The following is a 26,286-nucleotide window of genomic DNA, read 5'->3' as shown; positions in this document are numbered from 1 at the left end:
TTCACTTCATAGCAACATGATGTGGGTGGCAATGATAGGCAATGTACCCTCTGGACTGAGCTAAAATTCTATTTGTGCCATCTGATGCCTAGAATAATATTAGTAGGTGGCACATGAACCAACATACAAAATTTGCATTAAAATGCAAAAAATTGGAACACATGGTAAAGTAAATATCCCCCTTTTATCACTATGACCTTTTTAGGTCCAAAATTTTGCAGTGATTAACTTTTTGAATTTTTTTTCCATTCAATATAGAACCAGGAGGCTTCCTTCTCTGCTCAGGTTGGTAGCCTAAAAGAGGATCTTGGATATATAAGACATGATTTGCAGAAAGTTAATGAAAGATTGTCTAAAGTAGACATGAATAATTGAATAAGTCTGGCACATTTTTAGAAGCCTTTAGCTAACTTTATGCCATTTATTATTTGGCATAGTTTATGCCAGTTTCTGGCATATATTTGTGCCACACAATGTAGTGTTTAGACCATGGCGCTCCTCAATAAGCCACTCTCTTGCAGAAGAGCTGTAAATAGTGTCTACAACAAGGCATGTAAGACAGTTTTTTGGTGCAATTTGTGCCTGAAAACTGGTGCATTTGCAATAGTACTTCTAACCCACTGTGTCTTGGAAGCCCTGTGTCTTATATTTCCTTTCTCACTAGGACAAGATGTTGGATATAGCCCCCACAGTCACTACTGTATTTTAATCCTCTGCTCTGCAATCTGTGCAAAGTTAAAGGAGTTATACCAAAAATTACTTTTATCATGTATCCACAGGATGCATATATTGTATTTCAGCCGCACTTCAGTAGCGGTGAGCGATTCCAGCGACCTGATTGGTTGTTGGGTACACACCCCCCTTTGGAGATGTGCTTGAGTGGGCGGCCCGTTAAATAAGCAGCAGCAGGGCCGTAGGAGGGTCGGCAACTAACCCCAACCCTAATGTGCACGAGTGCTACTTCACGAGACCTGCGGGGGATTAAGGTTTAGGGTTAGGGTTTAGGGTTAGGTTTAGGGTTAGGGTTTTGGGTTAGGTTTAGGGTTAGGTTTAGGGTTAGGTTTAGGGTTAGGGTTAAAAACAATCACAGAAAAATGGCCGTTACTGTGATTGTTTTTAATTCTTGATTTCCCCTTCTGTGATGCAGGGTGTAGGGTTAGGCTTAGGGTTTGGGTTTAGCCTTACGTTTATGGTTAGGGTTATGTTTAGGGTTAGGGTTTAGGGTTGGGGTTAGTTGCCGACCCTCCTACGGCCCTGCTGCTGCTTATTTAACGGGCCGCCCACTCAAGCACATCTCCAAAGGGGGGTGTGTACCCAACAACCAATCAGGTCGCTGGAATCGCTCACCACTACTGAAGTGCGGCTGAAATACAAACTATGCCCAGAGGATAGGTGATAAGAGTCTAAAGGATACCATTAGTAAACGCGAGCAGTTTATCTGTACTTTGCAATATAAAGCAGTTGATCTGGAAAATAGACTAAAGGCCCTTTTACACACAACGATTACCGCTCAAAATTCGCTAAAAAGCCATCTTTTGAGTGATAATCGTTGCTTGTAAATCTGTGACCATCGTGTACTTACTGTACACTTTTTGTCCATCTCTGAGCTTAAAATCCATAGGGACTGATAAGTTGGACCGCACGCTGAGTTCTCCGTGGGCAGCGCTGATAACATCCTTTCAGCTGCTGCTGGAGAACAATAGCGATGTATTTAGAGAACAGACCACCCACTGTTCTCTAAATACATGCAAATGAAGCTAGTTAGCTACTAATGGGCTGATTCTGACGAATTTTGAGCAATCATCTGTGTGTGTAAATGGGGCTTGAGGGGAAATAATGTGCGACTGCTGGAAGGTCCCAGAAAAGGTGGAAGGATTGTATCTGAGAGAATTTTTTGAGGGATGGCTGAAGTCAACAATTAGGGAAAATATTTTACCAGCTTTCTTTGCTATTGAAAGGGCTCATAGAGTTCCTGCTTAATCACCTGGATGTGCAGAAATGTAGATATAATTGTATTTAAAATATAACTTCAATAAAAATGATCTGATTTAAAAAAGAAATGTTAGGATTTGTATTGCACATGTTCTTCACTACAAAACCCTACGTAGCCTGGAGCAGATCTGGGTGTTGTTTCATATTCGGAGAGGGTGATGGCCAGGGTGTAGCTAAAGGCTCATGGGCTCGGGTGCAAAAGTTTATCTTGGGGCCCCCAACTTCTCTTAAGCCTTAACGCAGAGGCATAACTTGAAGATCATTGGCTCCAATGCAAAACCTGTAACAGGGCCCTCAACTATAATGCTTTATTCATAGTACTGGGCTCCCTATATGGAGAAGAGATGCCTTATGGGCCTCTTAGGGCTCCTGGGCCCAGGTGCAACCGCATCCCCTGCATCTCTTATAGTTACACCAGTGGTGATGGCTATCATAAGTATTGACTGACAGTTATGGAGTCTTGTGTTACTGAAAGGCACTGCATGGTGAAATAGAGTAAGAGTTGTAAAACAATTGATTTTTGAATGCACCAACTTATTCTATCCTATGTCAAGTGTCATGTTATAAAGTATGGGCTAGTCATGCACAGTGTGCTATCACCCTTGTGGGTTTTACCAGATAAGCCTTTCTTCATTTTTCTGTCTAGTTGTCAAAAATGTTTACGTAACTCTGCTGATATATATTTTTAGGTTGTAATATCAAGGGGGCAAATACTCTCAGAGGAATTCTTCAATTTACAGCTTATATCTAGAACTAGGACATTCTTAGAGGGTCCATGGAGGCTGAAAATTAAACTTCTTAATGGTTGAATCTTATAGCTAGCATTATAAGGTGTACAGTCATAAAACCCTTATGTCAAATTATAATACCCTAAATACAACTGTACATTATAATAAAGTGAATGACAACTATTAACTATTAGAGTTTCAACGTCCCCTTACTATAGATCTGAAGTGAAAATATTTTGGCTATCTGTAGCTGCCGCTAGGGGGAATCTTCACTGCATGTAATATATACATTTAACTCAATAACACAGTGTAAAGTCTCATTCACATGGGTGTATGTGAGTTGCTATTGGGATTCTTGGGTGCAACTTGCATTGGACAGAACATGGATAAACATGGGCAGAGGACATTGCATGTCCAATTCTGTGCTGCCTTATACCAAAGGGCAGAGAACATTGCATGTCTGATTCTGGTCCGTGACACAGACCAGAATAGGACATGCTGAATTTTTTTTCCCACACTGGCAATCACTCTGTTTGAAAAAGTGCCCGTCTGAGTAGCCTAATGAGCTATTATGGGTCTGTGTGCTGTCCGTAAAATAGACAGGCAGGAATGCTATCTTTTCTCCTTAGAGAGAGCACCTAGAAGGTGAGTGAGTGAGGAGACCTATAAGGCCATTCATGCTCCTCCAGGTAACATGCAAATAAGGTAGATGGAACAATACCTCTGCAGCGCCACATATTGGAAGGCAGCATTCCTGCAAGTCAATGTTAGACTCTTTATATAAGCCTTGTAAAAATGACTGGGAATTGAAAGCTAAGCCAGAATCTATACATAGACAGCCCGAAACAGCTGTCTGTGTATAGATTCTGTCTTGGTTTTCAAATCCCAGTCATTGTTACAAGGCTTGTATAAATAGTCTAACATTTACTTGCAGGAATGCTGCCTTCCAATACGTGGCACTGCAGAGGTATTGTTCCATCTCCCTTATTTGCATACACAGACAGCACATGGATTGGAAATATGCCCATGTGAATGGACCCTAACACCTTTTGTTCCCAGGTTGAAATCCTTAGTTCTTGATGTCTTATGTCACAAAGATTCAGAAAATATTTATCAGCAGCGTTCTACTTGGGGTTTGTGGTAAAAAAAAATAATTTATTAAAACCTCGGATTTTCCTTTAGTCTCGTTTGCATACAATCAGTAGACCTACTTCAAATCAAGTAACATTAATTCATACACAAATAAGTACAAAAAAGCAGATTTGTGAAATTTGTGATAATGTAAATCACTGTCACGTTTGACCTAGGTGCAATGCACACCTCGCCCAGGACAGTTGCAGGACTGTGTCAACACGGGACAAATGGGAAATACAATGCTGCAGTAAAACCCCTATTCAACAAAAGAAAACACAAAGTAAGAGGGAAAACTGACCTTGCTCCTAACTGGGTAAGGTCCCCACCTAAAAGCAGATTGACCGCTCTGATAAGTGCGAACCTGCTGAATGCCTCTTGGCCTGATACCTAACCCTAACAGGGGACATGGGAGAACATTGAACCACAGTATAAATAACCAAGAGTGAGGGAAATAAGCCACAACTTAACTGAAAGATGTACAGCTAACTCTAGGAGGACTTGGACGCAGCTCCAACCACCACGACCAACTGAACTGCAAACGGGACCTGTGAGCAGGCATCCAACAACAACTGTTCACACCAACAAATAGGGAATCCCACCCAGAACCTAATGCAAGCAAGCAAAACCACAGCAGAACATGCAAAAACCAGGATTCTGAGAGGGAATGAGGAATACATAATAACAAAAGGAATAAATGACCAGTAGCCTATAGAAGGAGGGGCTGGTATTTATATGTATCAGACCAGTGATGATTGGCTGTCTAATCCCTATATGTAATCGACCATCATGTTCTTGTTATACTGTTTCTGGTAGCGACATTAAAACTGCATTATATCTTGATGGAAGTGCACTTCTTGCTTCTCTAAGTACACTCCAATGTTATCCTTGAATTTATCAAGAGGTCGTTTGATTTGCACACTTTCAGCCAACAGGATCCACTGCTTGACCCTGGATGTGAGAAGTTCCACATTGGACTTTGAGAGACCAAGATTTCTGATTAAGTCGTTGAGGTCAGCTTGGTTAGGGTAGTATGGGTTTCTCTCCTCAGTCCTACCTTCCAGATTGTAATCTGGATCTGGAACATCTGCCTCATCCTCTTCTGTACTGCTATATGTTGTAGGCGGGCATTCTGTCTTCGGTGGAGTAGGTATTGGGAGCTCAGGAACATGTTGCATAAAAGATGATGGGCTGCCTGGTTAGGTGATTGGAGGTGCATTCTTGCACCTGACAGGTTCCATAAGGTTATGTTTTTCTGAAGACTTTGCCTACCACAGCACCATCGCAATAATCTCCAATCTATTCCCATAGATATTATGCTTTGTGGAGAATTTAGTATGGGCATCCTCTAAGAGCCCCTAATGTTTTAAGGCTTCAGTGTTGGGTGCTTATTTAAGTTAATACTAAAACTGGAAAGCCTTTATATTGTGCTTTATGTGTAATTTCACTTAAATACAGAAGAATATACAGAATTCCTAGAGTTCCATAGCAAAATTTTGAATGGGCTGCACCCCCCACCGAGAGCTCCGATAATAGTATTTCTCTGTACTGTTGAGGCTGCAAACAACACCAGGGAAGAAAACATCCAAAAAGTTGCAGAAATTGTTCATAAATAAATTATTTTCCAGAAAAACTCATATCTTAAAAAAAGTGCAAACATTTATTGGGGTAGCTATTGAAGGAGCAGAAGAAATAGTCACACCTGGGTCCCAGTGCCTGAAGGAGTTCAAGGGTTCCTCTGCCGTGTAAGACGACACTAGTGTTGTAAATGGTGTATGATAGGTGGTGGTGGTCCATTTACTGAATTTGCATTCGGGCCCAAGGTCTTCCAAGTTATGCCACAGTGAAGGTTCTTCATAAGTATGGGATTTGGCCTTTACACCGTATTTTTCAGAATATTTATGTCAGACAACTGGAGTAATTACAGTGATAAATCTTCCCCATAGAGTTTATAATTCCCAGCATCCCTTCACACTACGTGATAAAGCTCTGGATACCTACCGCCACCACTAGAGTACTGGTCATCAATAGTTCAGACCTGGAAAATCCCTTTCAAGATAAATATACAGTTCATGCAGAGTTTGCCATAGGCAAGCATGTGTAAGTGAACACAGTTTCTATAGTGTAACAGTAGCATTTCCGTAGATTTCAACTCTAAGATTACATTTTGGCTAAAATGACTAAATTACTTCACTTTTAGTTTTTAAAGGGATATTCTCATCTCACACCTTTATGGCATAAAGTTGCATATGTTTGGGCCATACATTTAGCATATATTAGAGAGCATTTCTCTACCTATATGTCATAGGTACATAGGTAAAAATTAAGTGTGAGCAGCTTAACTGAACTTTTACTGCATTTATTTTTCAGTAGCCCTGTGTAGTAGAAAGGTCCAAAGCTAAAAGATCTTTATTCCAAGCTAAACAGGAAACTAGATCACACTGCTCCACATCCTTCTGAACTAATTCAAACTTTATTTTTAGCATTTGTGTTCATTGTATTACTCTGTACCTCGAAATAAGCCCACTTTGTAAAACCTTTATCTAAGGTGTATCTACCATTTAATTGTGGGTGATATTTACAATGTATACATAAAGGTATAATAAATATAGGGTGTCCACAGAAATACCAATCCAGGGGCAAAAAAGATCTTCCTAACATTGCATGAGAGTATGTGTGTGGAGCACGATTGTTCCAACGCTAAACACCCCTGTAATACAAACCTCACATGCTCGCCTACAGGACTTCACCAGAGCAGCACCCATCCTTTGGAACGCTCTACCCCAAGGCATTCGGACAATTCCCGATGCACGAAATTTCAGACGTGCCTTAGAAATGCACCCCTTCAGGGAAGCATACCAAATCTCCTGACCTAGACCCCTACCCCTCCCTATGGTGCCCCACCCCATTTGCCTTCTAATAATTGATCTGCACATGAAATCCCCTATTGCCTGTGTTCCCCATGCCTTGCTCCTCCCCCCCACCCCTTGCACCTCCTGTACCACCCCCAAACCATTTGTGTCAAACCGAATGTACCTCATATTGTAATTTGTTGTATTGTTTTGCATTTATCCATGCCTGAAAGCGCTGCGGAATAAGTTGGCGCTATAAAATAAAGATTATTATTATTACAGTGACCAAAAGGAATCAATTGAAGACGAATTAGCATAACAATGATAACATTGCATTCATTCATTGGTGGCAATTAATAACAAATTGCCACAAATTAATTAATGCAATCAGTGAAATAAAAGTAAACAATCAACTAAAGGGACCTATGACATTCACATGATCCACGAATGGCTGGATGACTCGCCATTGGCACAAGGTCAATGGATTTGGTACCAGCATGATGGTGCTCCACCTCATCTGGGAGAGATATGCCTGAGTGGCTCGCAGCTCGGTTTGGAGCCCAATGGATTGGACAGCATGGCCACCATATTCCCCAGACTTGACCCTTCTTGTTTTCTTCCTGTGGGCTCTATGATGGCTTGTGAAATGGTAACTCTATGGGCAGTCCATTTTGCCAAGCTCAACTGTTTATATTTTGTATAGCCACTGACGGCGGTGGTTTTGAACATTTTCTGCAAGGTAATAAAGCTCACTTTTTTACAGTCCTTTACAGTCAGAAATTGTTTTGCTAATTTATCTTTAGTTGATTCCCTTTGGTTATTTTAGTGTTGGTACAAGCGTGCTCCCCACACACATAGCCTCGTGCAATGCTGGGAAAATCTCATTTGTACTTGTATAGGTATTTCTGTAGATACCTTGTATATTGCATAACTTATCTTGGGAAAGGCTTGGCTCTAAACAAGTCTCCTGAATTCATGCTTGACAACTTTTTGGAAATTATCATCAGTGAGATTACTAAAAATGTTGGACATACGCCATGTCCCTTTCTAGAGACCACACCCCTTTTACAAGGCCTCTCCTCACTCCTGTAAGTCTGTCCACCACTTTTATAGCCTATCTGGATTCATTCTACTTTTATCAATGTCTTTCTGTAACAATATCAGTGCAATAATTATATACGAGAGAGACCAACAAGCAGTATAAAGTATACCCCTTTAAATATCTAAACCCTTATTTAAAGATACTTTAAAACCATTATTAACCCCTATACATTAAAGGCAATGTTATGATAGCACACTGACCCTATACAGGACCTACAATTACCATGCCCACCCTGACAAAAGTGCTCCCACCCAATGGAAGCTAACCCTGTTGTAACCCTACAAAACCCTAAAACCAACACCAATTCAGCTGAACGCATGTCTCCCATATATGTAGTTGGTGGGTTCAGATTCAATATAGGGTGGCTGTCCCTGGAAAGTTATCTTTGTGAGTACATCATCATTAGAGTTTGAGTCAACAAATATTGAGTACTGCCATAATACCTGCTGTACAGCCCTTTACTCAAAGATGGCACGCATGTATTTTTTATTTACTAATTGACCCCATGTTTGCTACGCAAATATAAAATGTTTACCTGCGTGTAACAGAGCTGAGTGTCTGTAGCAGTGTGTAGCAGAGCTGAGTGTGTGTATCTGCGTATAGCAGAGTTAAGTCTGTATACCTGCATGTAGTATTGCTGAGTTTGTGTACCTGCATGTAGCAGAGCTGAGTGTGTATAGCTGCATGTGTATAGTTGCATATAGTATTGTTGAGTGCGCGTACCTGCGTTTAGCAGTGCTGAGTGCATGTACCTATGTGTAGCAGAGCTGAGTGTGTATAGCTGCGTGTAGCAGGGCTCAGTGTGTATAGCTGCGTGTAGCAGGGCTCAGTGTGTATAGCTGCGTGTAGCAGGGCTCAGTGTGTATAGCTGCGTGTAGCAGGGCTCAGTGTGTATAGCTGCGTGTAGCAGGGCTCAGTGTGTATAGCTGCGTGTAGCAGGGCTCAGTGTGTATAGCTGCGTGTAGCAGGGCTCAGTGTGTATAGCTGCGTGCAGCAGGGCTCAGTGTGTATAGCTGCGTGCAGCAGGGCTCAGTGTGTATAGCTGCGTGCAGCAGGGCTCAGTGTGTATAGCTGCGTGCAGCAGGGCTCAGTGTGTATAGCTGCGTGCAGCAGGGCTCAGTGTGTATAGCTGCGTGCAGCAGGGCTCAGTGTGTATAGCTGCGTGCAGCAGGGCTCAGTGTGTATAGCTGCGTGCAGCAGGGCTCAGTGTGTATAGCTGCGTGCAGCAGGGCTCAGTGTGTATAGCTGCGTGCAGCAGGGCTCAGTGTGTATAGCTGCGTGCAGCAGGGCTCAGTGTGTATAGCTGCGTGCAGCAGGGCTCAGTGTGTATAGCTGCGTGCAGCAGGGCTCAGTGTGTATAGCTGCGTGCAGCAGGGCTCAGTGTGTATAGCTGCGTGCAGCAGGGCTCAGTGTGTATAGCTGCGTGCAGCAGGGCTCAGTGTGTATAGCTGCGTGCAGCAGGGCTCAGTGTGTATAGCTGCGTGCAGCAGGGCTCAGTGTGTATAGCTGCGTGCAGCAGGGCTCAGTGTGTATAGCTGCGTGCAGCAGGGCTCAGTGTGTATAGCTGCGTGCAGCAGGGCTCAGTGTGTATAGCTGCGTGCAGCAGGGCTCAGTGTGTATAGCTGCGTGCAGCAGGGCTCAGTGTGTATAGCTGCGTGCAGCAGGGCTCAGTGTGTATAGCTGCGTGCAGCAGGGCTCAGTGTGTATAGCTGCGTGCAGCAGGGCTCAGTGTGTATAGCTGCGTGCAGCAGGGCTCAGTGTGTATAGCTGCGTGCAGCAGGGCTCAGTGTGTATAGCTGCGTGCAGCAGGGCTCAGTGTGTATTGCTGCGTGCAGCAGGGCTCAGTGTGTATTGCTGCGTGCAGCAGGGCTCAGTGTGTATTGCTGCGTGTAGCAGGGCTCAGTGTGTATTGCTGCGTGTAGCAGGGCTCAGTGTGTATTGCTGCGTGTAGCAGGGCTCAGTGTGTATTGCTGCGTGTAGCAGGGCTCAGTGTGTATTGCTGCGTGTAGCAGGGCTCAGTGTGTATTGCTGCGTGTAGCAGGGCTCAGTGTGTATTGCTGCGTGTAGCAGGGCTCAGTGTGTATTGCTGCGTGTAGCAGGGCTCAGTGTGTATTGCTGCGTGTAGCAGGGCTCAGTGTGTATTGCTGCGTGTAGCAGGGCTCAGTGTGTATTGCTGCGTGTAGCAGGGCTCAGTGTGTATTGCTGCGTGTAGCAGGGCTGAGAGTGTGTAGCAGAGCTGAGTGTGTATACCTTGGTGTAGCAGAGCTGAGTGTGTATACCTTGGTGTAGCAGAGCTGAGTGTGTATACCTTGGTGTAGCAGAGCTGAGTGTGTATACCTTGGTGTAGCAGAGCTGAGTGTGTATACCTTGGTGTAGCAGAGCTGAGTGTGTATACCTTGGTGTAGCAGAGCTGAGTGTGTATACCTTGGTGTAGCACTGCTGAGTGTGTGTACCTGCGTGTAGCAGAGCTGATTGTGTGTAGTAGAGCTGATTGTGTGTAGCAGCCTGTAGCAAAGCAGAGTGTATGTACCTGGGTGTAGCAGCGCTGAGTGTGTGTAGCAGTATGCTTCAGTGCTGAATGTGTGTAGGAGAGCTAAGTGTGTTTACCTTCGTGGAGTAGGGCTGAGTGTGTGTACCTTCGTGTAGCACTGCTGAGTGTGTGTACCTGGGTGTAGCAGAGCTGAGTGTGTGTACCTGGGTGTAGCAGAGCTGAGTGTGTGTACCTGGGTGTAGCAGAGCTGAGTGTGTGTACCTGGGTGTAGCAGAGCTGAGTGTGTGTACCTGGGTGTAGCAGAGCTGAGTGTGTGTACCTGGGTGTAGCAGAGCTGAGTGTGTGTACCTGGGTGTAGCAGAGCTGAGTGTGTGTAGCAGTATGCTTCAGTGCTGAATGTGTGTAGGAGAGCTGAGTGTGTTTATCTTCGTGGAGTAGGGCTGAGTGTGTGGAGCAGAGCTGAGTCCCCCAATCTAAATTAAAATTATATGGCAAATATGAATGAAAAGGACACTTGAGAAGTTCTTTTATTATTTAGAACAGAAGACTGACGGCTCAGAAATAAAACTATTTGGGACACTTCACTTCCTGTATTTTTACTCTGACTGGATGCTATCGTGGAAGCCTGCTTTCCCCATACAGATTCCCTTGTCTGCTCTCACCTGATGGGGTCTACCGGGCTAGCAGCGCTGTGTGCCACCTGTAGAGGGGAGGAGGAATCCAGTGGCAGAGTGCTTCATCTTTGCTCAGAGAGCCTCCGGTGGGGAGGAGGGAGTAGTGCTGCCCCCCCCCCCCCATGCAGGGAAGCACAGTTAAAGGGGTTGTCCCACGAAACAAAGTTGGGGTATACACTTCTGTATGGCCATATTAATGCACTTTGTAATGTACATTGTGCATTAAATATGAGCCATACAGAAGTTATTCACTTACCTGTTCCGTTGCTAGCGTCCCCGTCTCCATGGTGCCGTCTAATCTTCAGCGTCTAATCGCCCGATTAGTAGAAATAGGAAAGTCCCGCAGCACACCTAACACATGCACTTCAGTGCAGAGGTTCCAGTCTGTATATGCCAAGCCACCTGTGGGGTCATGAACCAAACCCCAAATAAATGCAACGGTGTAGAGATTATAAAAAAAAAAAAGGGGGGGTTTTATTGTTCCATAAAATGGCAACCTTTTGACTTAATCTAAGTCTTTTTCAAGCCTAATACATTGCCATGAACACACATCTTATATAGTGAGGACAGACAGGGAGGACACTCCTCCAACTCCTTAATCAGTAAGTAATACAACACACATGAAACAAAAAACAGACATGGCCTATACAAAAGACAAGGTTCTCTACACATATACATTAAGGTAAAACCTGGACTGCATCCATGTGTTGGGCTGCTCCACACAGCGTTCCACTATGTCTCATATGTTCAGCCGGATATACTGTCAGGTGAATCTTCCCGGCGCACCGCGCGTACGCGGATTGCGTCACAGCCAACCACAGTAACACTGCCGATCAGCGTCTCGACCATCCACTATATGGCGCTGACTCTATCAGGAACTAGTCATGCATAAGGGCACTTCTGGGATTAGAATAAGCACGGCCAACCACAAGATGGCACCTCCGTAATAGAAAACAATGGAGCATGCCAACCAAGGGTGCCTATACATAAAGTATATTATATATAACAGCAAAAATTACTTTGGCACATAAGGGAATACTGCAAATTCACAAAAAGCTCACAAGGTGCCAGCAAAACATTAAAGTCACCTATACTAATAAAGCAAAACAGAAGAGAATAATTGTAGATAATAAAACCTATATCCAAAAAATAAAAAAAATTTTGAGAAAAAATTTTTTTTGAGAAAATAAAAAAAAAAAAAAAAGAAAAAAGTGTTAAAAATAAAAAAACATGATGTAGTATATGCGCATGTGTATAAAGAATAACTGTATAATGGTGAAAAAAAGCTAAATAAATATACATAAATTCACAAAAAAAATTCACGAAAAAAATATATTAAATATAAATAAAAACCAACATGTAACTGGACAAAAAGTGGACAGAAAATAGCAAACCTAAATAGGTGTGAATAACTAGTCTTTCAAAAGTACGGTGCATAAGCAAGTAAACTTCAAAAAAATTATAAAGATACATAAAAAAAAAATAAAAAAATTTTTAAACGCTAATTGAAAACATTTTTTTTGCTTTATTAATACGGAAAAAAATTTTTTTATATAATGCATGACAATGTTACAGAGAAAATACAAATTGTCAACTGACAATATTAGACATAGTAAGGACATAATTATAATAGTGAATAAATAGCCAGAAAAGACGCGAACTGTGGAGAAGACCAACACAGAGACCAGGAGAGAAATCTAGGGAAAAAAGAAAAGGATTAAAAACAGGCATCTAAAAACTATATACATCAGATGAGGATCTTTAAATATAAGGGGCAAAGACATACTCCATGTTTAAACCGAAAGGATGTAACGTATTGAGGGTGTGAATCCAGCGCAACTCTTTCTTTTTGAGAAGAGCCTCCCTGTCACCTCCTCTGGTCAACGGTGGAACATCATCAATAATCCTGAATTTAAATTGACTTATACTATGCTTTTTCTCATGGAAATGCTTGGGGATCGGCAGGTCCAAGCACTTGGTACGTATAGTACTCCTATGTTTAATCATACGACTTCGCGCTTCGAGTATCGTTTCCCCCACGTATCCAAGTCCGCAGGGGCAGGTGACCAAATAGATGACATAAGAGGAGGTGCAGGAATATCTCTTCCTAATTTTGAATTTCTGGCCTGTATATGGATGATGAAAGCTATCACCCTTGACAAGATTGCCGCAGCAAACACAGCCAAGACAGGGAAAATTGCCCTTCTTGGCTGGTGCTAGTACCCGCTGTGTATGACTCACCTTCGGTACAATTGATTTCACTAACTTGTCACGTATGTTCGGGGGTCGTCTATAGGCCATCATCGGTTTTTCGTTAAATTCTGGTACCACACTTAAAGGAGATGTCTCGAGGAAGCAATTAATTTTTTTTTTTGCCCAGTCCCCCCCATTAAGCATACATTACTAAGCCCCCCTGTAAATGACTTTTCTAGCTGGTTTGTACTTACCGTTCCAGCGTTTCAGCAACTTATAAAAGTTTCCCCAAGATGGCCGCCGGCTCTTTTCCCGTCGCTCGCTGCAGCCCGACGTGCGCGCTCCCGAGACGCTACCAGCTGTGTCTCCATGGCAACCAGACGCCCCGCAGCCGCCGACCGGACCCACCGCAGCCGCCGACCAGTCACCCACCACGAGGCAGCAGGTAACCGGCGCTAGCCCCCGGCTCCCCAGCGCTACGCTCCCGGCTCCCCAGCGCTACGCTCCCGGCTCCCCAGCGCTACGCTCCCGGCTCCCCAGCGCTAGACCCTCAGCCCAGGTGAAGGCCCCGGAGCCCAGCGCTAGGCCCCGGAGCCCAGCTGAAGGTTCCGGAGCCTAGCGCTAGGTTCCGGAGCCTAGCGCTAGGTTCCGGAGCCTAGGTGAAGGCCCCGGAGCCCAGCGCTAGGTTCCGGAGCCCAGGTGAAGGCCCCGGAGCCCAGCGCTAGGTTCCGGAGCCCAGCGCTGGGCTCCGGGGCCTTCACCTGTCAGTGAACATCACCCCCGACCCATCACTTACCTGGGCGGCTTCTCGGGACAGCTGGACACCTGGGCGGCTTCTCAGGATGGCAGCTCCAGTTTCTGCACCTTCCTCTAACAGAGGATGGTACAGAATGGCCGCTCCAGCGCGCTCCCGAGCAGTGACAGCTCGTCTGCGCATGCGCAGAAGAGCTGTAGCGGGGAGCACACTGAAGCGGCTCGTGCTGAAAGGAGAAGACCGGACTGCGCAAGCGCGTCTAAAAAAGCAAGCTGCCGGCGAATTTAGACGGAACCATGGAGACGGGGACGCTAGCAACGGAACAGGTAAGTGGAATAACTTCTGTATGGCTCATATTTAATGCACGATGTACATTACAAAGTGCATTAATATGGCCATACGGAAGTGTATACCCCCACTTGGTTTCGCGAGACAACCCCTTTAAGCCTTTTGTCAGAAGGGACCAATGTTTGTTTATTATGGAAGAGACCTGCCCACTATGTCTACCAAAAGTGGAGATAAAAGGCACTCTTGCTGGTTTGGTGGTTTTACTTTTAGGTATCAACAAGGTGTCACGCTGCAGTTGTCGTACTCCGTCAACTGCCCTGTTGATAAGAGGTCTCGGATAACCTCTCTGCAAAAATTCTTGAAAAAGACTCAAAAAGAAAGAGTTGCGCTGGATTCACACCCTCAATACGTTACATCCTTTTGGTTTAAACATGGAGTATGTCTTTGCCCCTTATATTTAAGGATCCTCATCTGATGTATATAGTTTTTAGATGCCTGTTTTTAATCCTTTTCTTTTTTCCCTAGATTTCTCTCCTGGTCTCTGTGTTGGTCTTCTCCACAGTTCGCGTCTTTTCTGGCTATTTATTCACTATTATAATTATGTCCTTACTATGTCTAATATTGTCAGTTGACAATTTGTATTTTCTCTGTAACATTGTCATGCATTATATAAAAAATTTTTTTTCCGTATTAATAAAGCAAAAAAATTTTTTTCAATTAGCGTTTTTTAAAATTTTTTTTTTTTTATGTATCTTTATAATTTTTTTGAAGTTTACTTGCTTATGCACCGTACTTTTGAAAGACTAGTTATTCACACCTATTTAGGTTTGCTATTTTCTGTCCACTTTTTGTCCAGTTACATGTTGGTTTTTATTTATATTTAATATATTTTTTTCGTGAATTTTTTTTGTGAATTTATGTATATTTATTTAGCTTTTTTTCACCATTATACAGTTATTCTTTATACACATGCGCATATACTACATCATGTTTTTTTTATTTTTAACGCTTTTCATTTTTTTAAAAAAAATGTAAAAAAAAAAAAAAATTTTTCTCAAAATTTTTTTTATTTTTTGGATATAGGTTTTATTATCTACAATTATTCTCTTCTGTTTTGCTTTATTAGTATAGGTGACTTTAATGTTTTGCTGGCACCTTGTGAGCTTTTTGTGAATTTGCAGTATTCCCTTATGTGCCAAAGTAATTTTTGCTATTATATATAATATACTTTATGTATAGGCACCCTTGGTTGGCGTGCTCCATTGTTTTTTATTACGGAGGTGCCATCTTGTGGTTGGCCGTGCTTATTCTAATCCCAGAAGTGCCCTTATGCATGACTAGTTCCTGATAGAGTCAGCGCCATATAGTGGATGGTCGAGACGCTGATCGGCAGTGTTACTGTGGTTGGCTGTGACGCAATCCGCGTCCGCGCGGTGCGCCGGGAAGATTCACCTGACAGTATATCCGGCTGAACATATGAGACATAGTGGAACGCTGTGTGGAGCAGCCCAACACATGGATGCAGTCCAGGTTTTACCTTAATGTATATGTGTAGAGAACCTTGTCTTTTGTATAGTCCATGTCTGTTTTTTGTTTCATGTGTGTTGTATTACTTACTGATTAAGGAGTTGGAGGAGTGTCCTCCCTGTCTGTCCTCACTATATAAGATGTGTGTTCATGGCAATGTATTAGGCTTGAAAAAGACTTAGGCCTCATGTCCACGGGGAAAATCAGATCCGCTGCAGATTCTACATGGAGAATCTGCAGCGGGTCCCTCCTGCCCCGCGGACATGAGCGCTAAAAATAGGAATTTAAAAGAATTTACCCATCCGGAGCGGACCGGGAAGGTCTTCTCTTCCTCACGGCCGGATCTTCTTTTTCGGCCGGCGGATGAATTCGTCACGCCGGCGGCACGTCGCCGACGTGCCGGGCACATCCGCCGAGCCGAAGCAAGAAAGATCCGGCCGGGAGGAAGAGAAGACCTTCCCGGTCCGCTCCGGATGGGTAAATTCTTTTAAATTCCTATTTTAGGTCTCCCGCGGATCCGGACGGCTTCCATAGGCTTCAATAGAAGCCCGCGGGAGCCGTCCCCGCGGGAGACCCGCACGAAAATGGAGCATGGTCCAGATTTTTTCATGCTCCATTTTTTTTAAAATCCCTTTTATTGACCATCCGCGGGTATTTATCTACCCGCGGGTGGTCAATGCATCCCTATGGGATGCGGATCCGCATGCGGGAGATCCGCTGCGGATCTTAAATCATATTTTGCCCGTGGACATGAGGCCTTAGATTAAGTCGAAACGCTGCCATTTTATGGAGCAATAAAACCCCTTTTTTTATAATCTCTACACCGTTGATGCTGCCGCCTCCTTGGATATAATCGCCCGATTAGACGCGCTTGTGCAGTCCGGTCTTCTGTCTTCTGAATGGGGCCGTTCGTGCCAGAGAGCGGCTCCTCGTAGCTCTGCCCCGTCACGTGTGCCGATTCCAGCCAATCAGGAGGCTGGAATCGGCAATGGACCGCACAGAAGACCTGCAGTCCACCGAGGGTGAAGATCCCGGCGGCCATCTTCACAAGGTAAGTAAGAAGTCACCGGAGCGCGGGGATTCAGGTAAGCACTATCCGTTTTTTTTTTAATCCCTGCATCGGGTTTGTCTCGCGCCGAACAGGGGGGCTATTGAAAAAAAACAACCCGTTTCGGCGCGGGACAACCCCTTTAAGCACTTGGTGAGTGCTTTCGTTGCCTTTCTTCTGGTCATACCGACCTCTCATCAGCTGTGCTCTGGGCGGTGAGTGATCCGCAGGTTTGCTTCAATTAGTTGCTGAAAACAGCCGTTAAGCAAAGCTCACGGCTGTTCGGCTTCATATCATAGTCGCTTAGCAACGCTTCACTCTCACTACCTGTGTGACACTTAGCAGCGCACCAATAGACTTGACATTGTAACCTTTGACCTGCTCCAACAGGTGACTTGCGGTATCAAACTCTTATTTTAGTATATTACGATGGTCGCAGGGATGCTACAAATTCACTGACATCAAAATCATCCACCAGAGGTCTTGCAAAGGGGTCAAAGTGTGGTGCAAGAAAAAGCCTGTAGGCTTTTTATGTTAGCATTTTGCTTGCGTATATTGTGGTTAATAATGGTTTTAACCCTTTCCAAACCATTTATTTTTTTCTCATCCATTCTCCCCAGCTCCAAATAAATTGGAGCTGGGGAGAATGGATGAGAAACAATAAATTCTCCCTTCACCCTTCTGATCTGACAGAGTTCAGGAGGGTGCCAGCGGTCATGTCACAGCCATCCCTTCACATCACCACATCCCTTCAGCCTAACGGCTCGGCGATCATGTGACAAATAAGGTCAGGTGCCACCCGGCGGTCACATGATCGCCAGGTGGAATCTCTGTGCATTACATAGCTTTAATTGAGCGTTATGTAATATGTAAAGGAGAAGGCAGAAAGGGTTACAAACCCTTTTTGCCTTCTCCTTGGGGATCCTCGATAAGGACCAGTGCAGGAGTGCATCTGCACCCGATGTGTCTGACAATCGGGTGCAGATGCACCCCTGCACTGCAGTGTCGGGCCTCTCCCGACATCGGAGCTGTGGAGGAAAATGTTGATGTCGGGGCAGGCCCGACATTGGATTGGAAAGGGTTAAAGTATCTTTGAGTAAATGTTTATATTTTTAAAGAGGTATCCTTTAGCAGTGATAAATGCCTTTCTGTAGTTGAGTTCTCCAGAACTAACCATAGTATTCTAGAAGGGGTTTTACCAGCGCTCTATACAGCAGGATCACAATCTCTCTCTTTCTACTGGTAATACCTCTAGCTATGCAGAAGAGCATTCTAATTGCTTTTCCTATTGCCTGTCCACATTACTGACTCATTTTGAAGCTGTCAGAATCCCCAAAAAACATCACCTCCAAAGTCTTGGTTAACACAGAACCGCCAATGCTCATACTGAGGATTATTCACACTTGGAAAGATTGAACCACAGTTTCAGTTGTTTTGACCATTTTCCAGAATAGAACAGATTAGTTCCCATTGAGGTTGATAATCTAATCTCCCTTTCTCAGGCAGACAAACTTAAGCCAGTTTCAAAGAAAGGCAATGAATCTATTTACCCTATCTATACCTATTCTTTAGAAGAAACAAGAAAACCCAACCTTCATAATGCGAACATGCAAACTTCTGGTTGGATTCCAAAGTCCTCAGTGCTCAAACTGAGCTATCCACTGAGCGACCCTGTGCTCAAGGTCTCAAGGTCTTAAATCCATCTCTGACCAATGAACAGTTCATTACATTTCTATCACTGTGCCTATGCTCAATGGAAACTAAAACCAGCAAATGCATCAGGTCACAATCTACTTTACAGTTTCATATCTTCAAACTTCATACTAGATAAATGGAATTTTTACAATTTCACCAGCATCAGAGCTCCAAACTAGACTTCAAATTAAACCCATAAATCTCAGCACCCTTGTCCGAGACACTTACTTCTTTACTACATGAACATCATTTTTCCCTGGTTGCCAATGTTCACAGGAAGGTTGCTTGCTTCGGGGTAATCAGCACACAGCTCATTGTCCTTCTTTTATTATTTTACACATTGTCACCTTGTGGCCATGGAGGCAATGCAAACGCTTTACCAACTTTCTCCATAGCAAAACATTTTGGTAGGACAAAAGTGTATTTTTATTTCTCTTTTACTTGTGACTTTTTTTTTGCAAACTACATTTAACAAACTTTTAATATATACTTTTTAAAATTACACTATGAGATTGTGAGAGGACATGCAAAGTCCTCCTTAACCCAACGCTGCTGCAGCTTTATGATGCTGCAAATTTTTTTTGGCCCTTTTTTTTCATCTCCACTTTCTGAGAGCCATAACTTTTTTAGTTCTCTGTTACTGTAAGGGTTAACTTTATGTTTTAATACAGTAAAAAAAATGTTTTTGGGTTCACCACCTTCAAAGACACACAACATTTTTATCTTTTAATTGATAGGTGTTTCAGGACTTGTTTTATGCGGGACAACCTGTTGTTTTTATCTGCACCATCTTGGGGTACATAGGACTTTTTCAATGTTTTTATTTGGGTGGTGGGATAAGCAAAAATAGCAATTCTAGCATTTTTTTTACATTTTATTTTTACATGTTCACTATGAATAACACAATAACTTTATAATTTTGCTCGCTATGGGCTTTGTGATACCAATTTTGTCTGGGTTTTCGTACATAAGGCCAGTGTCACAGGAGCATTTTACGGGTGCATGTATGCGCCCATAGTATGAATGAGTGTCCCAACCCAACTACTGCTCTACTGACCCAAACTCAGAGCTTTATGGTAATCTAATATGCTTATATGAAACTGGGCTAAAGCAGGAAAGCTTTTTTTGCCTTTTCAATCTTTGATTTTTTTTAAAAATACAATTTTCAACGTTATTAATAGAGATGAGTGAGTATACTCACTAAGGCACATTACTCGAGCGAGTAGAGCCTTAGCCGAGTATCTCCCCGCTCGTCTCTAAAGATTCGGGGAGCGGCGGGGGAGAGCGGGGAGGAACGATGGGGAGATCTCTCTCTCCCTCTCTTCCCCCCGCTCCCCACCGCAACTCACCTGTCACCCGCGCCGGCCCCTGAATCTTTAGAGACGAGAGGGGAGGCCTCCTGTTCACGGGCGATTCTGCATTGCGTTATCCCCGGTTATAATCCGCATGCGGGCAATGCAATGAACGCTTTCCACGGGATAACTATGGAAAGCGCAGCCCGATGTACATGAGTAGAAATCCGCCATAATTTTCCACTCGCGTATAAAAATCGCGGCATGCTGCGATTTTCTGCAATGAACTTATCATAATGATAGGTTAATCACAGAAGATCGCGGTGACTTTAGTGTTCTCCCATGGCGGAAATCTGCGGCGTTAAAGCGCAATGCCATGGACAGGCAACCTAAATATTATGTTTTTTGCTTACATCTGTTTTGTTGTGTACAACTGGTTAGGGCTAGTCATTCTCTGGTACAATGTGTTAAGTATATCTGTGGTATGCCAGAGTGAAAATCAGGCACCACAAGAAAGTTCTTTGTATTTTTCTGATGTTTTATAATGTGTACTTTTATAATGTTTATTCTATGTACTTATGCTTTTGAAGTGTTGACTGAATTGTGACTGTCTATTGCCCACTATATAATGTACTAGCTGATATACCCGGCTTCGCCCGAGTTAATTTGGTACTGGTGTTTATCTGGTGTTCACACAGAAAATCTTATGAAGTCGTAGTTACTTTAGAGATACTGAGGAAAAACATATGTTCCCCATTTTGCATGGTTCTTTGTGTTACCCAGGAAACACCACGTGGAGGCAACCATGCGACGTTTCCTTTATATAAAATGACATCAGGAAGTGAGAGAATTAAATTATGTATGTAAAATTTGGACGCTAATTCTTTTGCACTAGAATTGAATAATCGAGTTGGGACCCATTAACTTTTCCTATTTATGACATAATAAATGCTCGTGCCAAATTTAAAGTTTCTATGACATCGGGAAGTGAGAGAATTAGATTCTGTACTTAAAATTTGGACGCTAGTTCTTTTGCGCTAGAATTGAATAATCGAGTTGGGACCCATTAACTTTTCCTATTTATGACATAATCAATGCTCGTGCCAAATTTCAAGTTTCTATGACATTGGGAAGTGAGAGAATTAGATTCCGTACGTAAAATTTGGACGCTAATTCTTTGGCACTTAGAATTGAATAATCGAGTTGGGACCCATTAGCTTTTCCTAATTATGACATAATCAATGCTCGTGCCAAATTTCAAGTTTCTATGACATCGGGAAGTGAGAGAATTAGATTCTGTACTTAAAATTTGGACGCTAGTTCTTTTGCGCTAGAATTAAATAATCGAGTTGGGACCCATTAACGTTTCCTATTTATGACATAATCAATGCTCGTGCCTAATTTCCAGTTTCTATGACATCAGGAAGTGAGAGAACTAAATTACGTATGTAAAATTTGGATGCTAATTCTTTTGCGCTTCGAATTGAATCAGCCGAGTCTATAGTCCCACACATATAGCCAATCAGTGCTAGACTAGGGGGTAGAAGTTTATATAAGTCAGGCACACACCTAGCTTAGTCGGTGTAGTTCAGCTTGTTGGAGGTTTAGGTAGTTCACATTACAGAAACTACCTGCTTTACTTCCAGCCTAGGAGAGCAGATGTGGAGGCCTACTATTGAGTAGACAACATACTTGCTACAGGATACCACAGGATTGGCCTAATGTTTTACCTTGGGATAATGGATGCGAAAGATGGTAGTGACACTAGGCAGATGTCATCCCAGTGAGCTCAATGCAGGACAACAGAAGTTTCTTTTTTCTATCACTTTTCACATTGCACTCAGTGAGATTCAGGATGGAGAACTGATCCGATGGATGAACACTTTACTCATTAGCTGTTTCCGCATTCAGTCATTTGTCATCTGTTGCAAAAAAGAAACAGTGGAGGCGATGACAAATCTGGTGTGAACATTGTCTAACTTTTACGCACAGTGCGAAATAAATGTACATAGTATAATTTCTCACTGTTAATTATTAAACAGCGGGGCTCAGGTGTTTGTACTACAACATATAATTGGTGGAAGTATCCAGGCAACTGGGAAAGTGAGATGCGGTGTATCGTCGCCCATGAAGTGACTGAGCATTAAATGGATACCTAGAATCTGATTCTTTTCACTATGTTTGCAGGTAGATCTCCGCTTTGAAAATGTCTAAACAGTCGGCGTCAAACGTCAGATCCATCCAGGTATGTACAGACGGATAAGGGTGGGTAGTATTTTCTGCATGTACTCTGGCTGCAGGTGTGAGACCACCTTTATACTGTTCAGTGAAGACTAGAAAGACAAATTCCAAAAAACAAAGATGGACTTGCTCCTCCCCAAAAATTAATAAAACTTTATCACTACATTATAGGTACTTCAAAATGATGACATTTTAAAATTCAACTCATCCATCGAGAAAACAAGACTTCATAGAGCTACATCAATTAAAAAATGTAAAAAGGTATTATTTTTGGAATCCAGTGATGAAAAAACGAAACCATTTTTGTACACTCAAGGCTGTGCCTGCGTTCTTGAGTAAATAAAAGTGTTATCCCATAGAGATCCTGTCGAGGATGCAGGGAACAGACTGCATGGACAACAGAAGATGCATGTACTAAAGGGTGTAAAGAGACCCCACACCAGGAGGCACTGCAACAATATAGTAATGAGTATATCTCAGCAGAGAAACATTTTTTGGATAGGATGTAAAGTGATAAGATGTATATGCTGTCGGGTTCTGACATTAAAAGTCTAAATGATGGTCATTTGTGAATAATCACTTGAAAGACCAAGCGCAGTAAAATTACAGTGCTTGGTCCTAGGCTTTAAGCCCAGCCGATAGTAAAAATACGACGCAGGATTAAAGCTCCTGTTCCTGCAATCTAGCAGGAGCAGGTTGGGTTCTCGGCTGTTAGCTACAGCCAAGGACCCAGAGGGGAAGTCAGAAGCAGTTTTTAAGTGCTTCTGCCTTCTGCCTTGCAGGCTTTGCAGCGCTCAATGAGCACTATGCAGTTAATAGAGAAAGCGGAAGTTTTACTTCCATTATTTGATCCGGCGATCACGTGACCGCCGAGTGCTCCCTACCAAAGTAGAGCTGCAGGGCCCTAGCAGATCCTGATCACCTGTTAGTGACTACAGGGTCAGTTAGTTAGTTAGTTACAGTTAGTGACTACTACTATTGTCACTACAGGGGAATATTTTGTCTTGTAACTTGGATGCCCCTGCTACAGTGAAAAAGTGTGAAATAAAAAAAACCAGACAATGTGAATGACCCCCAGAGATCTTATATGATATCGTGGGGGACATAGATGTTAAAAAAAAATAGTTACAAAAATTAAGCAAAAAAAGAAATTACAGAATAAAATAGAAATATACATCTAAAAAGTAAAATGACTCGACGCCAACATGAACCAAAACCATCACCATATGCATCCTGAAATCCAAACCTATACAAATTATATATCAAAACATCTGAAACAAAACGAGGAACATATTCCTTACTTTATTTTAGTGTAAATATACTAATTTTAAAAATAAACAGCCATAAATGAAAAAAAACCTTTTTTTAAGCTTTTTACCTCTAATATAACTAAAAGACAGAAGAAAAGTCAGTGAAAAATAGTTCCATATGTTATGGGGGAAAATTTGCTAGCTGTATAAAAAAAATAGGCAGTAAAACCACCACATGGGTTAAACCCCTAAAATGTGTCTGGTTCTTTAGGGGTTAATAAACAAATCCTCACGTTTTCTGCCTATCATCCTCAAGTCAAAAAATACATTTAAAATACATGTATTTTTACAATCTCATCAGTTTATGTGTGAAACTCCTTTACATCCTAAGGGTGCGTTCAGATGAGCGTGTTTTGGTGCGTGCATACGCACGCACCACAACACGCTTGTATTTACAACACTGCATTCCCTATGGTGTGTGCACATGTCCGTACTTTGCAGGTGCGTGCCTGCAAAGATAGGACATGCGTGCACCATAGGGAATGCACGCATTGTTTTTAATGGAACCGCGGCTGCTGCCGGCGGCTCCATTGAAAACAATGACCTGCTGGCTCCCTGCATTCCTTTTCAGGGAAGGACTATACATATAAGCCCTTCCCTGAAAAAGAAAGGTTTTAGTGTAAAAAAATAAAAAAAAAGGCAGGCATTCTCTTCAATAGAGCCGCTTCTGCTGCCGGCGGCTCCATTGAAGACAATGGATACTCACCTCCCTTCAGCTGCCGGGGCACAGCCGCGTCTTCTCCTGCTGTCCCCTGCACTGTGGTGCTGATCTAGTGCTCAGCCAATCACAGGCAACTCTCCCCGAATGAATGACAGGGAGAGTTGACCTGTGACCTCAGCCAATTCCATACAACTCTTTCAGCAGGCGGGGATTTTAAATCCCCGCCTGCTGATAGATCAGCAGTTCAGCACCACAGTGTCGGGGACAGCAGGAGAAGACGCGGCTGTGCCCCAGCAGCTGAAGGGAGGTGAGTACCTTTTTTTAAATTTTTTTTTACTATTTTAAAAGGCTTTTCAGGGAAGGGCTTAAGAAGCCCTTCCCTGCAAAGCCACTGACAGCTGCCGGGGCTCAGCGGGGACTTCTGCCGCTGTCCCCGGCTCTGTAGCGCTGCTGAGCTATCAGCAGCCGAGGATTTAAAATCCCCTCCTGCTGGTAGCTCTGATTGTGATTGGCTGAAGCAATTCAGCCAACCACAATCAGAGCTACCAGCAGGCGGGGATTTTAAGTCCCCGGCTGCTGATAGCTCAGAACTACAGAGCCGGGGACAGAGCTAGAAGTCGCGGCGGAGCCCCGGCAGCTGAAGGGAGGGGAGAATTGTTTTTTAAAAATTTTTTGCACTATTTTAAATGGCTTTTCAGGGAAGGGCTTATGAAGCCCTTCCCTGAAAAGCCATTGACAGGATGCCGGCAGCAGGATTCTCTACCGCAGCTGTCATGTGTGACAGCTGCGGTTGAGAATTGAAGAATTCCTTTAGCTGCATCTGCCACAGATGGGGCAGATGTAGCAGCAGGGAATTCTCTTAACTAGCGGGGGTGAAGGATACATCGGCCGCATGCGGCTGATGTGTTCTTCATGCCCGCGGGGGTCACAGCAGCGGCGGACAGGTAAGTTTTTTCTTATTCTTTTTTGTTTTGCACTAAAATGTTTCTTTTTCAGGGAAGGGCTTATATGTAAAACCCTTCCCTGGAAAAGAATGCAGGGGACCGGCAGAGCATTGTTTTCAATGGAGCCGCCGGCAGCAGCCGCGGCTCCATTGACAACAAGCACGCAGCTGTGTTCACGCGTGCTTTTGCTCGTACCTAGGTGCGGACGTATGTACACACCTAAGTATGCACCAAAACACGCTCGTCTGAACGCACCCTAAGTAGTAACATACTGACTAGCAGGGGCGTAACTATAGAGGATGCAGGGGACGCGGTTACTCCCGGGTCCAAGAGCCTTAGAGGGGCCCATAAGGTCTCTCCTCTCCATATAGGGAGCCTAGTACTACCGTATGAATAAAGCATTATAGTTGGGGGCCCTGTTACAGGTTTTGCACTGGGGCCCAGGAGCTTCAAGTTACGCCTCTGGTGACTAGATAAGAGTTAGGCTGCGGTCACACGAGGCGGAAATCTCATGGTATGACTGCAGCGGGTCCGAATGGAAATACGTCAAGATTTCCAGCGGCAGAAATGCAGCTTCAAAACCCACCGCCATATCAATTTCAACGTGGCTTGGCCGCAATGACTTCTCCGAAGTGTGTGGACAAGACTTTTGCAAATCTCATCCACTTTGCTGGTTAGGTTCGGGCTTAAAATTGCCGGTGGAATTGCTGACCTGCATGTGAACCCAGCCTTAGGCCTCTCTTATACGGGCAACAGCGATATTGGCGCTATACAATTGCTGCGATATCGCAGCTTTGTACATTCAATTTTGTGACCTAGGGGGTGATTCTTTTTTTGTGAAAAAAGTTTTGCATCGCATCACTGCTACCTCCGATTTTCTCACACAATAAAATCGCGCGATTTTACTATGAGAAAGTTAATAGGACTTTCTAATGTTAAAATCACATTGCACAAAAACTGCAAGTTCGTGCTATGCAATATGATAAACTAGGAGGCTCCATAGGGAACCATGGGCTGCATAAAATCGCAAATCTCAGCAGCATAGAGCATGCCGCGATATTTCTAGCAACATAGCATCAGTCAAAACATCGCTAATGTGACGGAAGCCATTGGAAACCATGGGATTCACATACATTGATTTTGTAGCCAATGTGAAAGCAGTCTAACGGTGAACGTGTGACATATCTGCTGTAAGACCTCCCTCAGTCAGATGGAAACTAAAGTATTAGTAGATTATTGCTATTATGTAACTTGAAAAAGCCTTAGGCCACATGCACATGGCCGGGTCGGATTCCGCTAGCGGGATACTGCAGCGGGATCTAACCTGGTGCCGGGCCAGAGACACATACTTACCTTTCTGGAT

General features: G+C 43.5%; 1 protein-coding gene across 1 annotated transcript in view; it reads left to right on the top strand.

Annotated features, from left to right (window-relative positions):
- The window catches only part of SMPX (small muscle protein X-linked), a 100,627-nt gene that overhangs the window by 14,149 nt on the left and 60,192 nt on the right, over nucleotides 1-26,286 (top strand). Inside the window, exon 2 of the mRNA XM_066598623.1 lies at nucleotides 21,955-22,012. Within this exon, the coding sequence (XP_066454720.1) occupies nucleotides 21,974-22,012 (39 nt within the window). The 5' untranslated portion in view covers nucleotides 21,955-21,973. The remainder of the gene's footprint in view (nucleotides 1-21,954; nucleotides 22,013-26,286) is intronic.

Source organism: Eleutherodactylus coqui, chromosome 4 (genome assembly GCF_035609145.1).
Source record: "Eleutherodactylus coqui strain aEleCoq1 chromosome 4, aEleCoq1.hap1, whole genome shotgun sequence".
Taxonomy (NCBI): domain Eukaryota; kingdom Metazoa; phylum Chordata; class Amphibia; order Anura; family Eleutherodactylidae; genus Eleutherodactylus; species Eleutherodactylus coqui.
The sequence above is the reverse complement of the archived record's forward strand: the minus strand, read 5'-3'. Positions and strand labels throughout refer to the sequence as shown.